Here is a 15,841-nt window from a genome sequence, read left to right on the forward strand (position 1 = left end):
CTGCAACACCTTGATTTTTTGCCTCTTGAACCAGGCCTTGGTTTTCTTGGCTGTGTGCTTTAAGTCGTTGTCTTGTTGGAATATGAAATGACGACCCATCTTAAGATCCTTGATGGAGGAGCGGAGGTTCTTGGCCAAAATCTCCAGGTAGCTATCCATCTTCCCATGGATGCGGACCAGATGGCCAGGCCCCTTGGCTGAGAAACAGCCCCACAGCATGATGCTGCCACCACCATGCTTGACTGTAGGGATGGTATTCTTGGGGTCGTATGCCATCCAGTCTCCAAACGTCACGTGTGTGGTTGGCACCAAAGATCTCGATCTTGGTCTCATCAGACCAGAGAACCTTGAACCAGTCAGTCTCAGAGTCCTCCAAGTGATCATGAGCAAACTGTAGACGAGCCTTGACATGACGCTTTGAAAGTAAAGGTACCTTACGGGCTCGTCTGGAACGGAGACCATTGCGGTGGAGTACGTTACTTATGGTATTGACTGAAACCAATGTCCCCACTGCCATGAGATCTTCCCGGATCTCCTTCCTTGTTGTCCTTGGGTTAGCCTTGACTCTTCGGACAAGCCTGGCCTCGGCACGGGAGGAAACTTTCAAAGGCTGTCCAGGCCGTGGAAGGCTAACAGTAGTTCCATAAGCCTTCCACTTCCGGATGATGCTCCCAACAGTGGAGACAGGTAGGCCCAACTCCTTGGAAAGGGTTTTGTACCCCTTGCCAGCCTTGTGACCCTCCACGATCTTGTCTCTGATGGCCTTGGAATGCTCCTTTGTCTTTCCCATGTTGACCATGTTTGAGTGCTGTTCACAAGTTTGGGGAGGGTCTTAAATAGTCAGAAAAGGCTGGAAAAAGAGATAATTAATCCAAACATGTGAAGCTCATTGTTCTTTGTGCCTGAACTACTTCTTAATACTTTAGGGGAACCAAACAGAATTCTGGTGGGTTGAGGGGTTGAATAATAAATGACCCTCTGAAAAGACTTTTCACAATTTAAAAAAAAAATAAACAAAGAAATAACATTCTTTTTTGCTGCAGTGCATTTCACACTTCCAGGCTGATCTACAGTCCAAATGTCACAATGCCAAGTTAATTCCAAATGTGTAAACCTGCTAAATCTGCAGGGGGTTGAATACAACTTGTAGGCACTGTGTATATGTGTGTATATATATATATATATATATATATATATATATATATATATATATATATATATATATATATATATATATATATATATATATATATATATATATATATATATATACATATACATACACAGTGGACTATGTATAGATTCATTGTGTCACTGGCAGTAATGTAACATCTGTCTTGAAAAGCTGCATGTAGCACCCATGTGTCAATATGTATTTTCCTTCTGTCTCTAATTTCACCAGGGGGTCCTGCTGGAAGCCAAGAAGAAAGGTAACATTTTGCACCACCTAGCTCTTGGAAGGGAGATGTTAATTACGGCCTGCTAGCATCTTTGAGACAGCTGTTACACAAAGAATCTCAAGAGAAAATAATATATTCATTGGGGGGCGCGGGCGTGGTCCAATCAAAAACCAACCAATTATGATATTAACCAAATTTGGACTCATCAGACCAAAGCACAGATTTCCACTGGTCTAATGTCCATTCCTTGTGTTCTTTAGCCCAAACAAGTCTCTTCTGCTTGTTGCCTGTCCTTAGCAGTGGTTTCCTAGCAGCTATTTTACCATGAAGGCCTGCTGCACAAAGTCTCCTCTTAACAGTTGTTGTAGAGATGTGTCTGCTGCTAGAACTCTGTGTGGCATTGACCTGGTCTCTAATCTGAGCTGCTGTTAACCTGCGATTTCTGAGGCTGGTGACTTGGATAAACATCCTCAGAAGCAGAGGTGACTCTTGGTCTTCCTTTCCTGGGGCGGTCCTCATGTGAGCCAGTTTCTTTGTAGCGCTTGATGGTTTTTGCCACTGCACTTGGGGACACTTTCAAAGTTTTCCCAATTTTTCGGACTGACTGACCTTCATTTCTTAAAGTAATGATGGCCACTCGTTTTTCTTTACTTAGCTGCTTTTTTCTTGCCATAATACAAATTCTAACAGTCTATTCAGTAGGACTATCATCTGTGTATCCACCAGACTTCTGCTCAACACAACTCATGGCACCAACCCCATTTATAAGGCAAGAAATCCCACTTATTAAACCTGACAGGGCACACCTGTGAAGTGAAAACCATTTCCGGTGACTACCTCTTGAAGCTCACCAAGAGAATGCCAAGAGTGTGCAAAGCAGTCATCAAAGCAAAAGGTGGCTACTTTGAAGAATCTAGAATATAAGACATATTTTCAGTTGTTTCACACTTTTTTGTTAAGTATATAATTCCACATGTGTTAATTCATAGTTTTGATGCCTTCAGTGTGAATGTACAATTGTCATAGTCATGAAAACACAGAAAAATCTTTAAATGAGAAGGTGTGTCCAAACTTTTGGTCTGTACTGTACAAACTTGTTAGATCATGCACTGAGCATGATCCATGACGACACTGAATCACCATAACGATCGGACCCCGGCGATGACGTTGTGGAGGCGCCAATCTAAGGGCAGAGGGGGCTTCTTCCCTCTGCCTGCTCTCTAAATGCTGCGATCGATTACGATTAAAGTGCCAGGAGCGCATCAGCTAAGTACCAGGCGACCTGGACATATGGATACAGCCAAAGTCGTAAAGGGGTTAAACTTGTTCCATTAAAATATAAAAGAGCTCAGATGGGGAAGAAACCGTTTGGGAGCAAATAATTTGCTGGAATGGTCTGGAGAATTATTACTTTTGCCTGAAGTAGTATTACAGTGGAAATACCCCGGGAATTTACCCCATTTTGGAGACTTCATGCTCAAGTTACTTATCCAGTGTAGGGGCATTTTGACACCACAGGCGTTCTTCAGAAATTAAAAGGGTTTACCCAAGAACGAAGTTCATTTTAATCAGTAGATCATGAAATAAAAATAAGGTCCACAATCAGATGTGTTAAAAAAGTAACTATGCTGACATAATCTTATAAATGTGCCCCTGCTGTGTACTGTGTAATGGCCGTGTCTGACCGTGCAGGAAAATGGTCTGATCATACCACAGCTGCTGGCCAGGGAAGAGAGTAAAAATATATACAGACATTAAAGCATGGGATCACAGCTGATTTTTTTTGTGAGGCAAAGCAATTCACTGTGTTCTGAAATAATGTTTTAAATGAAAAAAAAGAAAAAGAAAAAAATAATGAGTCCCGGAGACTTCTATTTATATAATTACCTTAAATTGTCTGTCACCCACTTCTGTCTGGACTTCCTCGAATCCCAAGATCCACTGCGCCGCACAGGAAGTACGCCGACCACCATATTGGAATACCCAAGTGATGGGTATTCCAATATGGCACCCACAGGTGGTACCAGGCCCTTGCGCAGTACCACCAGCGAGTAATCGCCGGACCCCCTGCTGCTGGGACTTCCCCGCCGCTGGGATCCAGGTCGCCGCTGGGATCCCGGCCTCCGCTGGGATCCAGATCACCGGGGCACTCTCCCCGCCGGGCAGCCGTAGGAAAATGATTCACTGCGCAGCTGTGACCTTAGGAGTCAGAAATGCTTCCAGGGGCGATCCCCATGATGTTCCTGTGTCTCAGTATGTAAACTGCTGCTGGTACCAACCTACTGCACAGTACCACCAGTGGAACACCGTCGCACCACACACGCACTGTATATGCCGTACGCACCACACACACTCACTTACATTCTCACACTCTCACGCAGCCTCTTATGCGGTACCACCAGCGGAACACCACTGCGAACATGCCACCGCCGGGATCAGCCGAATGATTCACTGACTGTCACCATCTTTGTACAGGAGTGCATGCACAGTTTTAATGTGACCGCCACTATCTGTCTGCACAAAGATGGTGGAGGTCTGATTTACTGCGCCTGCGCGAATTATGCGAATCATTGGGCTGATCCAGGCGGCAGATGCGCAGAGAAAGCCGGTCACATTAAAGGGGTTTTCCCACGAACGAAAGTTTAATTTTAAAAATTAACTGTGTCTGACAGTGTACGGAGCATACCACATCTCCTGGGCAGTGGAGAAAGCAAAAGATAATACTGACATTACAGCAGGGGATCACAGTGGATTCATTTTGTGAGGTAAAATATTTCACTGACTGTAAAAATATTTTACCTCACAAAATGTATCCTCTGCGATCTCCTGCTGTAATGTCAGTATTGTCTTTTGCTTCCTCCCCTGCCCATGAGCTGTGGTATGTTTGGTACACGGTCAGACACAGACAATTTTTAAAATGAACTTTTGTTCATGGGAAAACCCCTTTAAAAAGGAAATATCAATGCAAACATGGCTCTTCATAAAAAAATATGCCAATGACAATGACAATGAAAGCAGCAAAGGCACAACATCGAAGACAACAAAGGGCAAATGAGACTCTTGAAGAGCAACATCACTGGGACAAAAACAATGCATATAAGAGTAGGCGTCAAGCACATGAGTCCCCTGATGCAAAAGTCATTAGATTATCACAGGAACGCTTTAGGTTAACAACAGCGCCGCATGCCTGCCCCCTTTGGGACATTACCGCTCTCCCGATGTGATAGCAGCGGGCCTCCATCTAGTCTCTTTATAAACCTCAAGCTCTATGGCAAAGCCTCATAGGCCTCTACAGAGGGAAGTCTCAGTGACCAGAGTTATCTGCTGTACAGTATTAGTGCAGTACCAATTTCTGATCAGCTGCAATCGTTTAGAAATCCTTATTAGAAAATATAGAGATGGTTCCTTACCACATTCAAAAAAGTTGTAAACAGGGCGAACTTTCAAGACTCTCTGCATATATTCGTGGAGGATGCAAACTTCTGACTTTCCATTTGGATTAATGACAAACTCTGTTAGACAGAAACATCGATAAGCAATTGATAAGAAATTATGACAGCCGTCATGAACATTCACACTTTGTGCAGTAGTTACAGATTTATAGTCTTAAAATCTGATCCACAGGTTAATACAGCAGCTATCAACAGTAGCAAGGCAAAATGGAAACCTGTGGAAGGAAAACTATCAAGAACTGTGCTTCTCACGCCATTTCTGATGAGAGGGTGGGGTGGAGTGTGAGGCGTCTGAATAAGGCGAGACGTGAAATGACGTGCACCTCACTACATATTTTACTCAAAGTCAGGGCTTGGAGTAAAAGCTATGACATAAGGAATGCCCCCGCTCGTCATGAATTTTTGCTTTGGAGCTGGGCAAAAATGGTGTAAAAATGCCAAAAGTTACATTTTTGCCATTTTTCAAAGCTTTTTAAGCCAGTTTTCTAGTCTAAAAGCTTTGATGAATCGTGGCCTGTGTATAAATGAAACTTTACAGCTTTCAAAATTGGTGACACTGGCAGTAGCACACAAACCGCACAAAATTAAAAGAGATGCCTGACCACAACAAAACTTTAAGGATATACCCACATGGGAGTTATTTTAAAGTGGATGTTATCTTACCAAGAAGAGAAGAAAAAAACAAAAAAAAACAAAGAAACACTATTATTTTATTTTTAAAATATTTTCTTGCCACTTTTTTGGATTTAGGGCCCGATTAAGACTGTCGTTTCATACACAAGTCTTAACGAAAGACTTATTGGTGCCGGGCAGATGCGCACGCCACTTAATGATTTAAAAAAAAAAAAAATTTCCCCACCCATAACTGTCTGCAGTATCATACATGGGCATGAGACACTAGGAGATGCCCACACCTGTTACTGCACAGGACACACCTGGGGGATTTCTCTAGGTCAGAGCGAGGCCGTCAGGTACATCAACCATAAGCCGAAGCCCAGACCATACCACTTAATGAATTTAGTGTATCTTCGTGGTGGCATGCATCAGGGTCTGGAATAGAAAACCCGGCGTTTAAAAAAAAAAAAAAAGTGGTCAGCACTTAGCCACGCCTTGTAGCCCTCCAGCTCCACCCATTTGGGTGGAGCCATTTCAAACTGGTGTAAAAACGTCGCAAAATGCTTGCACAACTCCGCCATATGCCAACATTTGGAGTCTTTTCAAAGTGTTGTACACCAGTTTTCTGGCAAAACACTTTAAAGAAGAAACTGCCTCATACACAAAGCCAATGGGGGCGATTCAATTGATTCAGCATTCAAAATAGGAGCTTTGTTGTCAAGCAAATACCTCATGAATTGACATGCTGTGAAAAATAAATGTGGAAAAAACAAGACCATGTGCACTATAGGCATGATGTACCACTGAAATCATCAGGGAGCCTACTCAAAGAGGCATTTCATATGGATTTTGGAAAAGAACATACATTAAATGTTGCACTAGTGTGCCACAATCATATCCCCCAGTATTTTAACTTCCTCAATTTTGCGATCTGTACCCTGAGGTGTTCCAGGTTTTCAGATGCACCAGTTCAGATTCCTGATAATTGGACCAAGGAGTGTATTCTTGTTTATACTTTTAAACTATATAAACCTTAATTTTTTATATGTTTCTATATGGTCCTGATTTCAGACGAGTGCAGTGTTTTCAACATAAAATCTATATAACAATATATCCTATTGTATACAGATATAACATTTGCAATAGTATTTTGAATGGACTTTTGTAAATGTTTGTAACAAATTCGGATGCATATCCTGTTATTGTATGTAATGTTAATCCTGAAAAAAATAAAGACACATTCAGGAATGCTCACCTGCAGTTACCCCTGCGAATCTAGTGTAAGTCACTTCAGTGGTCTGCCCAGGGAGAAGAAGCAATGACATTCAGTTCTTCAGCCACCTAACTCCTGCATCGGTGATTGGCTGCAGCGGTCAGGTGGCTGGAACAGCGCATCAGTTTCCATTTCATCACCTACTTCAAAGGTCAACCACTAGTGATGAGCGAGTATACTCTTTGCTCGGGTGTCCTCCGAGTATTTATGACCGCTCGGAGATTTAGTTTTCATCGCCTCAGCTGAATGATTTACAGCTATTAGCCAGGCTGAGTACATGTGGGGGTTGCCTGGTTGCTAGGGAATCCCCACATGTAATCAAGCAGGCTAGTAGCTGTAAATCATTCAGCTGCCCCGATGAAAACTAAATCTCAGAGCGGTCATAAATACTCGGAGGTCCCCCAAGCAACGAGTACACTCGCTCATCACTATCAACCATTTATGCCATTTAATGCTTTCTCAGTATTCTAAATATGACTGCCATACCATTGCCATGCACATAATTCATTTTCAATGATCCCAACAGAAAATTGTTTTTTTTCATGGGTACAGCAATAAAAAAAAATTAATCGATAAGATGGGGCCAACCATTAATCTGCATTTTTTACTTGTACACTGGCATAGCTGTATTAGGGCATTTTCTCTTGTTCCAACAAGAACAAGTTGTAGTTTTCAAAATGACACCATTTATTTTAACGCAATGTACTAAAAAACAATTCCGCCATTGTTTTTTGGGGCTTCATTTTTACGGCGTTGAATGTGCAGTAAAAGTGACCTGGCATCATAATTTTACAGTTCAGTACAAGTACAGCGATATCAAACTTAGAGAGTTGTAATATAAAATATATATATATATATATATATATATATATATATATATATATATATATATATATATATATATATATATATATATATATATATATATATATATATATATATATACACACACATACATACATATACACATACATATACACATATATATACATACATACATATATATATATACATACATATATATACACACACATACATACACACATACATATACATATACACACACTTCTATACGTACATATATACATATACACTTCCGTCTGTCTGTCTGTCCCGGAAATCCCGAGTCGCTGATTGGTCGCGGTCAGTGACAGGCACAGTCTGGCCGAGAATTAGTCCCTCCCTACTTCCGTCCAGTCAGTCAAAAGCATCTGCCACGCAAGGACCAGGCTGAACAAGTGAACCTGCTCTACACACCCTTCAGCGACCTGTTATGAAAATGTCATAGGTCATTAAGAGGTGAAGTAATCTCCCTCTACATTCTTACAAATGGATCTAGCTCTAAGTATGTTGTGAATTCCACAACACAGTGGTAAGTCAGAGTAAAATGTAAGCAGCGACATACAGCTGACTTCTTTACAAGTATGATTAAATGGATTTGCAGCAACAAACCTTTCTTTGTTGGTGCATCCTGAACAGACAAGGTTATGAGTTTCTGGTTGGCAGGTAAAATGGGTCTTTCTGATCCCGCTTGCTTCCGTTTCACTTCACGATTGAACTGTCTTCTTTCTGCCCACGTCCTGAACTTTTTGACTGTAACCTGTTCAAAATCAAATCTTTTTTCCAAATAGCTCCGGAAATCCTCAAGATCTATAAAATAAATGAAAATGACAACTCAAAAAAAAATATTTAAATATTTATAGCACAGCCTTAAAGCACATTAGACATCAGTGTGCTACTATATTTGCCCACACAGAAGCCAACATTTATTGGAGACAAGGAGGCTCACAATGAATCCACTTTAATCTTTCATGTAAGCTCTTACACCTGGAGCAGAACAATATTGTATCATACAATTATTAGGTTCTGTAGAAGGACGTAGATCTGGGGATTTATTATGATGGAATATAGGCTGAACTGGATGGACAAATGTCTTTTTTCGGCCTTACTAACTATGTTACTATGTTACACATGGCTTTACTTTTAGAGGCTGACAAAACCTCCATTGATATAACAGATAACATAAAATTTACAATAATATGCAATAGCAGTTCCCAAAAGGAAAAAAAAATAACACCCTCTTTCCCATTGAATTTACATAGTCAAATATGTCAGATATTACTCTTAGGGTATGTTTCCACGGTCAGTACGGTTATCTTCTCAGAGGCTATATGCCCAACATGTAGATGCCAAATCCAAGCGTAAATTATTTTTTGCCCGTCAATCTTATTTCGAATTGGGAAACCAAGCTAGTAAATTTTTAGCTTATCTGGTACGCCAGCACAATATATCTAATACTATACTACAGATTCGGACACCAGGTGGACTATTGATGTCCTCAACAGAGGAGATACTCCATTGATTTCATGAATATTATAAGTCATTATATTCATCCAAATGCGACTTTGATATCACGGAAAACTTAAACTATCTATCGGATTTAACATTTCCCGCATTGAGCCCTGCTCAGCGGGCCTATTTAGATGCTGATTTTACCTTGGAGGAGGTCGAGTATGCTATACCAGTTTGCGTTACCAAACTTTTACCTTTACTATTTGGCCGGTCAAGCTAAAGCCCTCAATGAGTGGATGCCTGATAGCTCCCCTCCCAACTCTGAGAGTCACCTATTTCACTCGGCCCAAATCGATTGTCCACTAAACTTTCTAGAGATGGAGCGAACTAGTGTTCCACGTTTGCTACCTTTGCTCCGCTTGGCGCGTTCAGTTTGGAAACAAATTAAAAAAACTATTAAATTTACAGCTGTTCTAGCGGAGATGCCTCTATGGAACAATAGTTATTTTCCAGCACTATCCAATCACCCGTCCACTGACTTCTGGGTGACGCATGGTGTCTCTTTATTAGGTGATTTATATGATGGGGGAATCTTCGTGTCCTTTGAGCAATTACAAACGAAGCATAGTATACCAAGGTCCCAATTATTTAGATATCTTCAATTGAGGTCAGCTGTTCAATCGTATATGAGACATTCAGGTGCAGGCCGTGCTATTTCCTCCTTGCCTTTGATCGGGATTCTCAATTCTCAGGGCCTTCAAGGACTCATCTCCTCCCTATATACTTATTTGCTGTCCTCGGGAGCTACATCTATTCTTGATTCTATTAAGGGAAAGTGGGGGGGGGACTCCTCTCCAATATACAGGACGAGGATTGGGATGACGTTCTTGAATCTTCAATTAATGTTTCACCATCAGTTAATAACAGGATGACCCAGCTATACATAATGCATCAAGCATACTTAACTCCGATACGGCTTTTTAAAATGGGCCGATTCCAAACATCAGAGTGTCCGCGATGCCATACGTCAGACGCAGATTTTATTCACATGATATGGAGTTGTCCGGTCACTGCTCACTATTGGAAGGAGGTAACATCTTTGCTAACACTGTTGTTAACATTCCCCGTCCCCCCTGATCCACTAATTTGTATATTTGGAGTGTGGGAGGAGGAGACTTGGGACCACTACACTGTGATCCTCTTACGAGAGACTCTTTTCATGGCAAAGAAAGCACTGGCGCTGCGATGGATGGGTAACCTATGCCCCTCCCGGAGAACTTGGATTGTCCTCGTGAATTCAATCATCCCGTATGAACGCACATTATATCAGAATAGGGGGTGTCCGGGAAAATTTGAAAAAATTTGGGGTAGATGGAATTCATCCCATCTTACTTTGTAGATAATACTTGACTGGTTTGGGCACTGGGTGGAGATGTCACATGGGCAATAGGCACGTGGTAGTAGCGGAATATTAGTAGTTAGAGTAAGGATAGGTACAATTCAAATGTCATTTCTCTATATGTTACAAATAATTTAACTCCTCTACTTAATAGTTTCGAGAGAACGCTTTGTTATATTTGAGACAGTATTTTGCAATGTACTTGTCAACACATACTTTAATTGTACTGTTTATTACGTCTAAACTTTTGGAAACAAATGTGTATGTAACATGATCTATTTTGTTACTAATAAACGAATTTAAAAAAAAATAAATGCATAAAATCACATATGAACAAAGCCCTGGATAAATATATGGTCATCGCTCAAGGTCATTTTTTGGTGCTCTGTGGTAGGATATGAATCCAATGCACATAAAATAATTAACCATGGCATCTAGTTTGCGACCAAGAAAAAAAAAAAATCTGATTGTGATATCAGCATTAGTATCCATGTCATCAGCGGAGGTCAACTATTGGGTCCATCCAAGAACCTGGACAAGTCATTTCTCCTGAGTCCTCCTCCCTAACATTTGCATGCCATCTTTGACTGCTCTCAGTTAGAGGTCGGGGAGGACACTTGAGTAATGTTGTGACCAAGGTCCAGGATGGACTGAAACGATGAAATTCACTACCGACATGGATACTAATAGTGATCTCCGAATAACAATTTCTCCTCAATCATAAACTGGGTGCTGTTTTTCAGTTCTGTATGTGAATAGTGCCTGAATGGTGTAAATTTGAGACCTTTTCTAATCCTTACATGCCACTGATGACTCAAATGAAACACACAAGGATTATTTCACTAAGTAGCTTTTGGTTTCCATACTTTCGCACAGAAAGATTTGACTGTTTGTGTACACATTCAGGGCATCCTAAAGGTACCTTCACACTAAACGATTTACCAACGATCACGACCAGTGATACGACCTGGCTGTGATCGTTGGCAAGTCGTTGTGTGGTCGCTGGGGAGCTGTCACACAGATAGCTCTCCAGCGACCAACGATGCCGAAGTCCCCGGGTAACCAGGGTAAACATCGGGTTACTAAGCGCAGGGCCGCGCTTAGTAACCCGATGTTTACCCTGGTTACCATTGTAAATGTAAAAAAAACAAACAGTACATACTCACATTCCGGTGTCCGTCAGGTCCCTCGCCGTCTGCTTCCCGCACTGACTGTGTCAGTGCCGGCCGTAAAGCACAGCACAGCGGTGACGTCACCGCTGTGCTCTGCTTTTACTTTATGGGCGGCACTCACAGTCAGTGCGGGAAGCGGACGGCGGGGGACGTGTGACAGACACCGGAATGTGAGTATGTACTGTTTGTTTTTTTTACTTTTACAATGGTAACCAGGGTAAATATCGGGTTACTAAGCGCGGCCCTGCGCTTAGTAACCCGATATTTACCCTGGTTACCATTGTAAAACATCGCTGGCATCGTTGCTTTTGCTGTCAAACACAACGATACACGCCGATCTGACGACCAAATAAAGTTCTGAACTTTCAGCAACGACCAGCAATATCACAGCAGGATCCAGATCGCTGCTGCGTGTCAAACACAACGATATCGCTATCCAGGACGCTGCAATGTCACGGATCGCTATCGTTATCGTTGCAAAGTCTCTTTGTGATACACAATGGTGGTACCAAGTAAACACTGCTCGAAATACCATACCGTGTATAGGCTACTGTTTACTGAGAGTAGAAAGCAATGCCACAATTAAGTTTATTGGGTGCAGATAACTAGCTTTACTTACCAATGGATTCATCTTTGCAAACTTCCACTTTAGCCTTAACTTGACCCAAAGCTCCCTGTGTCACCTCCACTGGTGCTTCTTTATCATCTGATGTCAAGTTACCAGCAGTGGAGTCTGGCTCATCTGCATTGTTCTCCAAGATTTTCTCACTTGGAGATTCTGACGGAAGACCAGAAGCGTCATTGTTGTGTTCCTTCTCTTCATTGTCCTTCATTTTCTTGTAATGCAAGCAAGGAATACTACTGATAGGAGGATCATGTTTCTAAAATATCAAATACATTTCAGATTGTTGAAATACTATATTAGTAAAACAATGCTTATATTATTTGACAAATGGTTTCACAAGATTGTCATCCTACCAAACATCATCTAACCAGTGATACAGTAAGCGACATTGATGGATTTACAGTTGGCTACTGAAAGTGAACTTAATAGCAGAGGAAAATGGCTAAATGCACAGGATCTCATATCTACACAGATAGTGGCTTATCGACCGGGGATCTCAGACGCACATCGCATATATATTAATTTATTTAGGATGGTTTGGGAGGAGGAGAGCAGGACCCACCGGGGCTTATCAGACTCAAGTTACACCACTGCACGTGGATCTACACAAGCATGACGTATTGGTATATTTTTCCCAGCGACTTCACTTTTATTATCTTTATAGTTATCTTTGATACTTTGGATTTGGAATTAGCCAACATTGCAAATCAGGTTGTGCAGGCAGGGAAGTAACTCTGTTCATTATCCTTAGATATAGTCAAAAAAATATGGTTGTCACTGCACCATAAGACACACTTTTTTCTCCAAAAATTTGGAGGAAAATGGGGGGTGCGTCTTATAGTACAGATGTATCTGCGGTGGCTAGGTGAGTGGGATGCGACAGCAGCGGACAAGCAGGTCACAGAAGGCAAGAGCCGGCTGCTGCAGCTAACCCCTGTGCTCGCTGTTACAGCTCCCCACGCCCATAATCCCTCCCATCTCTATGCACTTAAGCCAGCGCCGACAGTTGGGAGGGACTATGGGCGTGTGGAGCAGTGAATATTTCTCTTTAATAGCAAGCACACTGTTAGCTGCAGACGCCAGCTACTGCAGCTGCTGAGCAATGACGTGTGCCCGCTATTAAAAAGAATGAATATTTACTACTCTCAATGCCCAGGACTATGGGCAGCTGTCCTCGGCTTGAAAGCAGCGCATGATGTCACTGCCATGCACTGCTTACATGCATAAATCAGCTACTGGCATCAGAACAGGACGCTGTGAGGGAGTGCAGGGAAGGTACGTAGAATTGTTTTTGGGGTTTTTTTTCTCATGGGGCCATGCATACCAGGATGGGGATGTGGGGGCCACACATACTTGAATTGGGGACATATATACCAGGATGGAGGATATTATTACAGAACTGGGGACATGACATTACCCCTGTAGCAGTGTCAGCAGCTGACACCCCCCCCCCCCCCAATAACAATGCATCATGACTACATTTTTAGCATTTCCCTCCTCTAAAACCTTGGTGTGTCGTTAAAAAAATACGGTAATTGGGTGGCAATGTGTTGCATGCTGTGGGTCAAGGTATGAATGGCTGACCTGGCTTCAAAGAGATCGCTGACAGGACTTCCATTTCAGGGGTCTCGCTTATTTGGAAGCAGGCTAGAAAAGATTTCAGAAGCTACAAGCGGCAGAAGCAACCAGTTTCCTCAGAAAACTCCGTCCTTTTCGGAGTCTTGGGGCCTTGCAGATCTGTCCCTTTCGTCAGTTTCCAGGACCGGACTAATCAGGTTGGCAGGTTAGACTCAAGGTCTCCCAGGAGCCTACGAGAGCTTCCTATAGACAGACACTCGCCAGTAACCCTTCTGGATCATGTACTAGGCACCCCAGGTCCAGAGGCAACAGAAAGACCAATGTTTGACAGGTAGCCCCCCACTCAGGGATTCTTCCCAAATAGATTGCCATCTCCAACTTTTTCAGGAGGTGTGGCTTGGGGCAATCAGCGATCTTTGGGTCAGGGAGGCAATTTCTTCGAGTTACAGAACAGAGTTCACCACTCTACCTCAGGATTATTTATTTTGCTCTCGTCCTCCCAGAATCAGGTTTTGATCAGGCAATATATTCTCTGCTTCTGGCAGGAATTATTTTAGGTGTTCCCATTTCAGATGGAAACACCTAGAATTAGCTTTGGGGGGGGGGGGGGGGGGGGTGGTTATTCAAACTTATTCATCACTGCCAAACAAGACGGTTCAGTGAGGCCTATTTTAGATTTAAGGTGCGGGAACAAATGGGTTCTCCATCGTCGCTTCAAGATGGAGTCGCTCTGGTCAGTGATCATACCCATGGAAGCTGGGAAATTGTTTTCTTCGGTAGATATTGGGAATGTTCATCTGCATGTTCCAATTTTTCTAGCTCTTCAGCGATTTCTTCACTTTACGGTCAATCAAGATCACTTCAGGGACCTCTCATACAGACTGTCCACAGCGCCCAGGGTATTCACGAAGATCCTGGCCACGGTTATGGCAATGCTGCAGATCAGTGGGATAATAGTTTCCCCCTATCTGGATAATATTCTTGTCAAAGCGCCATCGTTGGCTCAAAATCTAAAGAGCCTGCAGTTTGTTCTACGGACTCTGGAGCGATTGAGTTGAATTGTCAACAGGACAAAGGCAAATTTGGTTGTGACACAGTGACTAAGGTTTTTGGGAATGGTGTTCGATTCTGCTCAAGCATCAATATTCCTTTCAGAGAAAAGATTAACTCTTCTGTCTTGAATCAAAACTTTAAAGTGTCCAGGCAAGCATTCTCTTCACTTTTGAAAGAGAATCCTAGGACACATGGGGGCAACGTTTTAGACAGTGCCGTTTGCTTAATTTCCTTCAAAAAATCTACAGAACATGCTACTAGCCTATTGGGAAACGTCAATACAGTCCCTGGTTCTGCCTATTTGTCTCCCACTTCGCTGTCTTTCACATGGTAGTTAACGTCACCCCTATTAACTCAGGGTCCCTCTTTTCTTCCCAATCAGTGACAGGTGCTCACTACAGATGCCAGACTGGGAAGCAATCTTCCGTCACTTGACAGTCCAAGGGGTCTGGAACAGTCAGGGAAAAACTTCCCCCAATCAACGTGCTGGATCTCACAGCTGTCAGTCTGGCTCCTTTACCTTGGCAGCACTTAATCGGAGGGTTGACGATCAGGATTCATTGTTACATAGGTTGAAAAAAGACCTAGGTCCATCAAGTTCAACCTTTCGTCAGACAACGCTGTGGCCTATTATCAATCGAAAAGGGGGCACACAAAGCCCATACACCATAGCAAAGATTACAGGAATTCTCGAGTGGGCAGAGGACAGGGTTAATCTAATTTCAACAATTCATATACCAGGGGTAGACAACTGGGAGGCAGAAAATTTAAAGTTGCCAACAGATACCAAAAGGAGAATAGGCTCTTCACTGGGAGGTGGTGTTCAGGGAAATTTATCAGGGGTGAGCTACACCAGATGTCAATCTATTGGCATTCGGACTAAACTACAAGTTGGCGAAATTTGTGGCAAGGTGCCGGGTATTCCGATGCTATCAATCTCCTGGCGGATGTCCCATGGACACTTCCAGACCTACTGTCAAAG

At 42.5% G+C, this 15,841-nt stretch overlaps 1 protein-coding gene and 1 non-coding gene across 3 annotated transcripts in view; both read right to left on the minus strand.

The window, feature by feature from the left end:
• Positions 1-15,841, minus strand: part of DGCR8 (DGCR8 microprocessor complex subunit) — an 88,554-nt gene that overhangs the window by 53,488 nt on the left and 19,225 nt on the right. For both annotated transcript variants that reach the window (XR_013223605.1, XM_077293383.1), the window contains exons 5-7: positions 12,223-12,484; positions 8,193-8,390; positions 4,811-4,912 (exon numbers count right to left, since the gene is read on the minus strand). Coding sequence is in view for 1 of the 2 variants with exons in the window: in XM_077293383.1 (XP_077149498.1) it covers positions 4,811-4,912; positions 8,193-8,390; positions 12,223-12,484 (562 nt within the window). In the remaining variant the exon portion in view is untranslated. The remainder of the gene's footprint in view (positions 1-4,810; positions 4,913-8,192; positions 8,391-12,222; positions 12,485-15,841) is intronic.
• Positions 5,716-5,855, minus strand: LOC143797482 (small Cajal body-specific RNA 16). Its single transcript, XR_013220503.1, has one exon.

Source organism: Ranitomeya variabilis, chromosome 1 (assembly GCF_051348905.1).
Source record: "Ranitomeya variabilis isolate aRanVar5 chromosome 1, aRanVar5.hap1, whole genome shotgun sequence".
In the NCBI taxonomy this organism is placed as follows: domain Eukaryota; kingdom Metazoa; phylum Chordata; class Amphibia; order Anura; family Dendrobatidae; genus Ranitomeya; species Ranitomeya variabilis.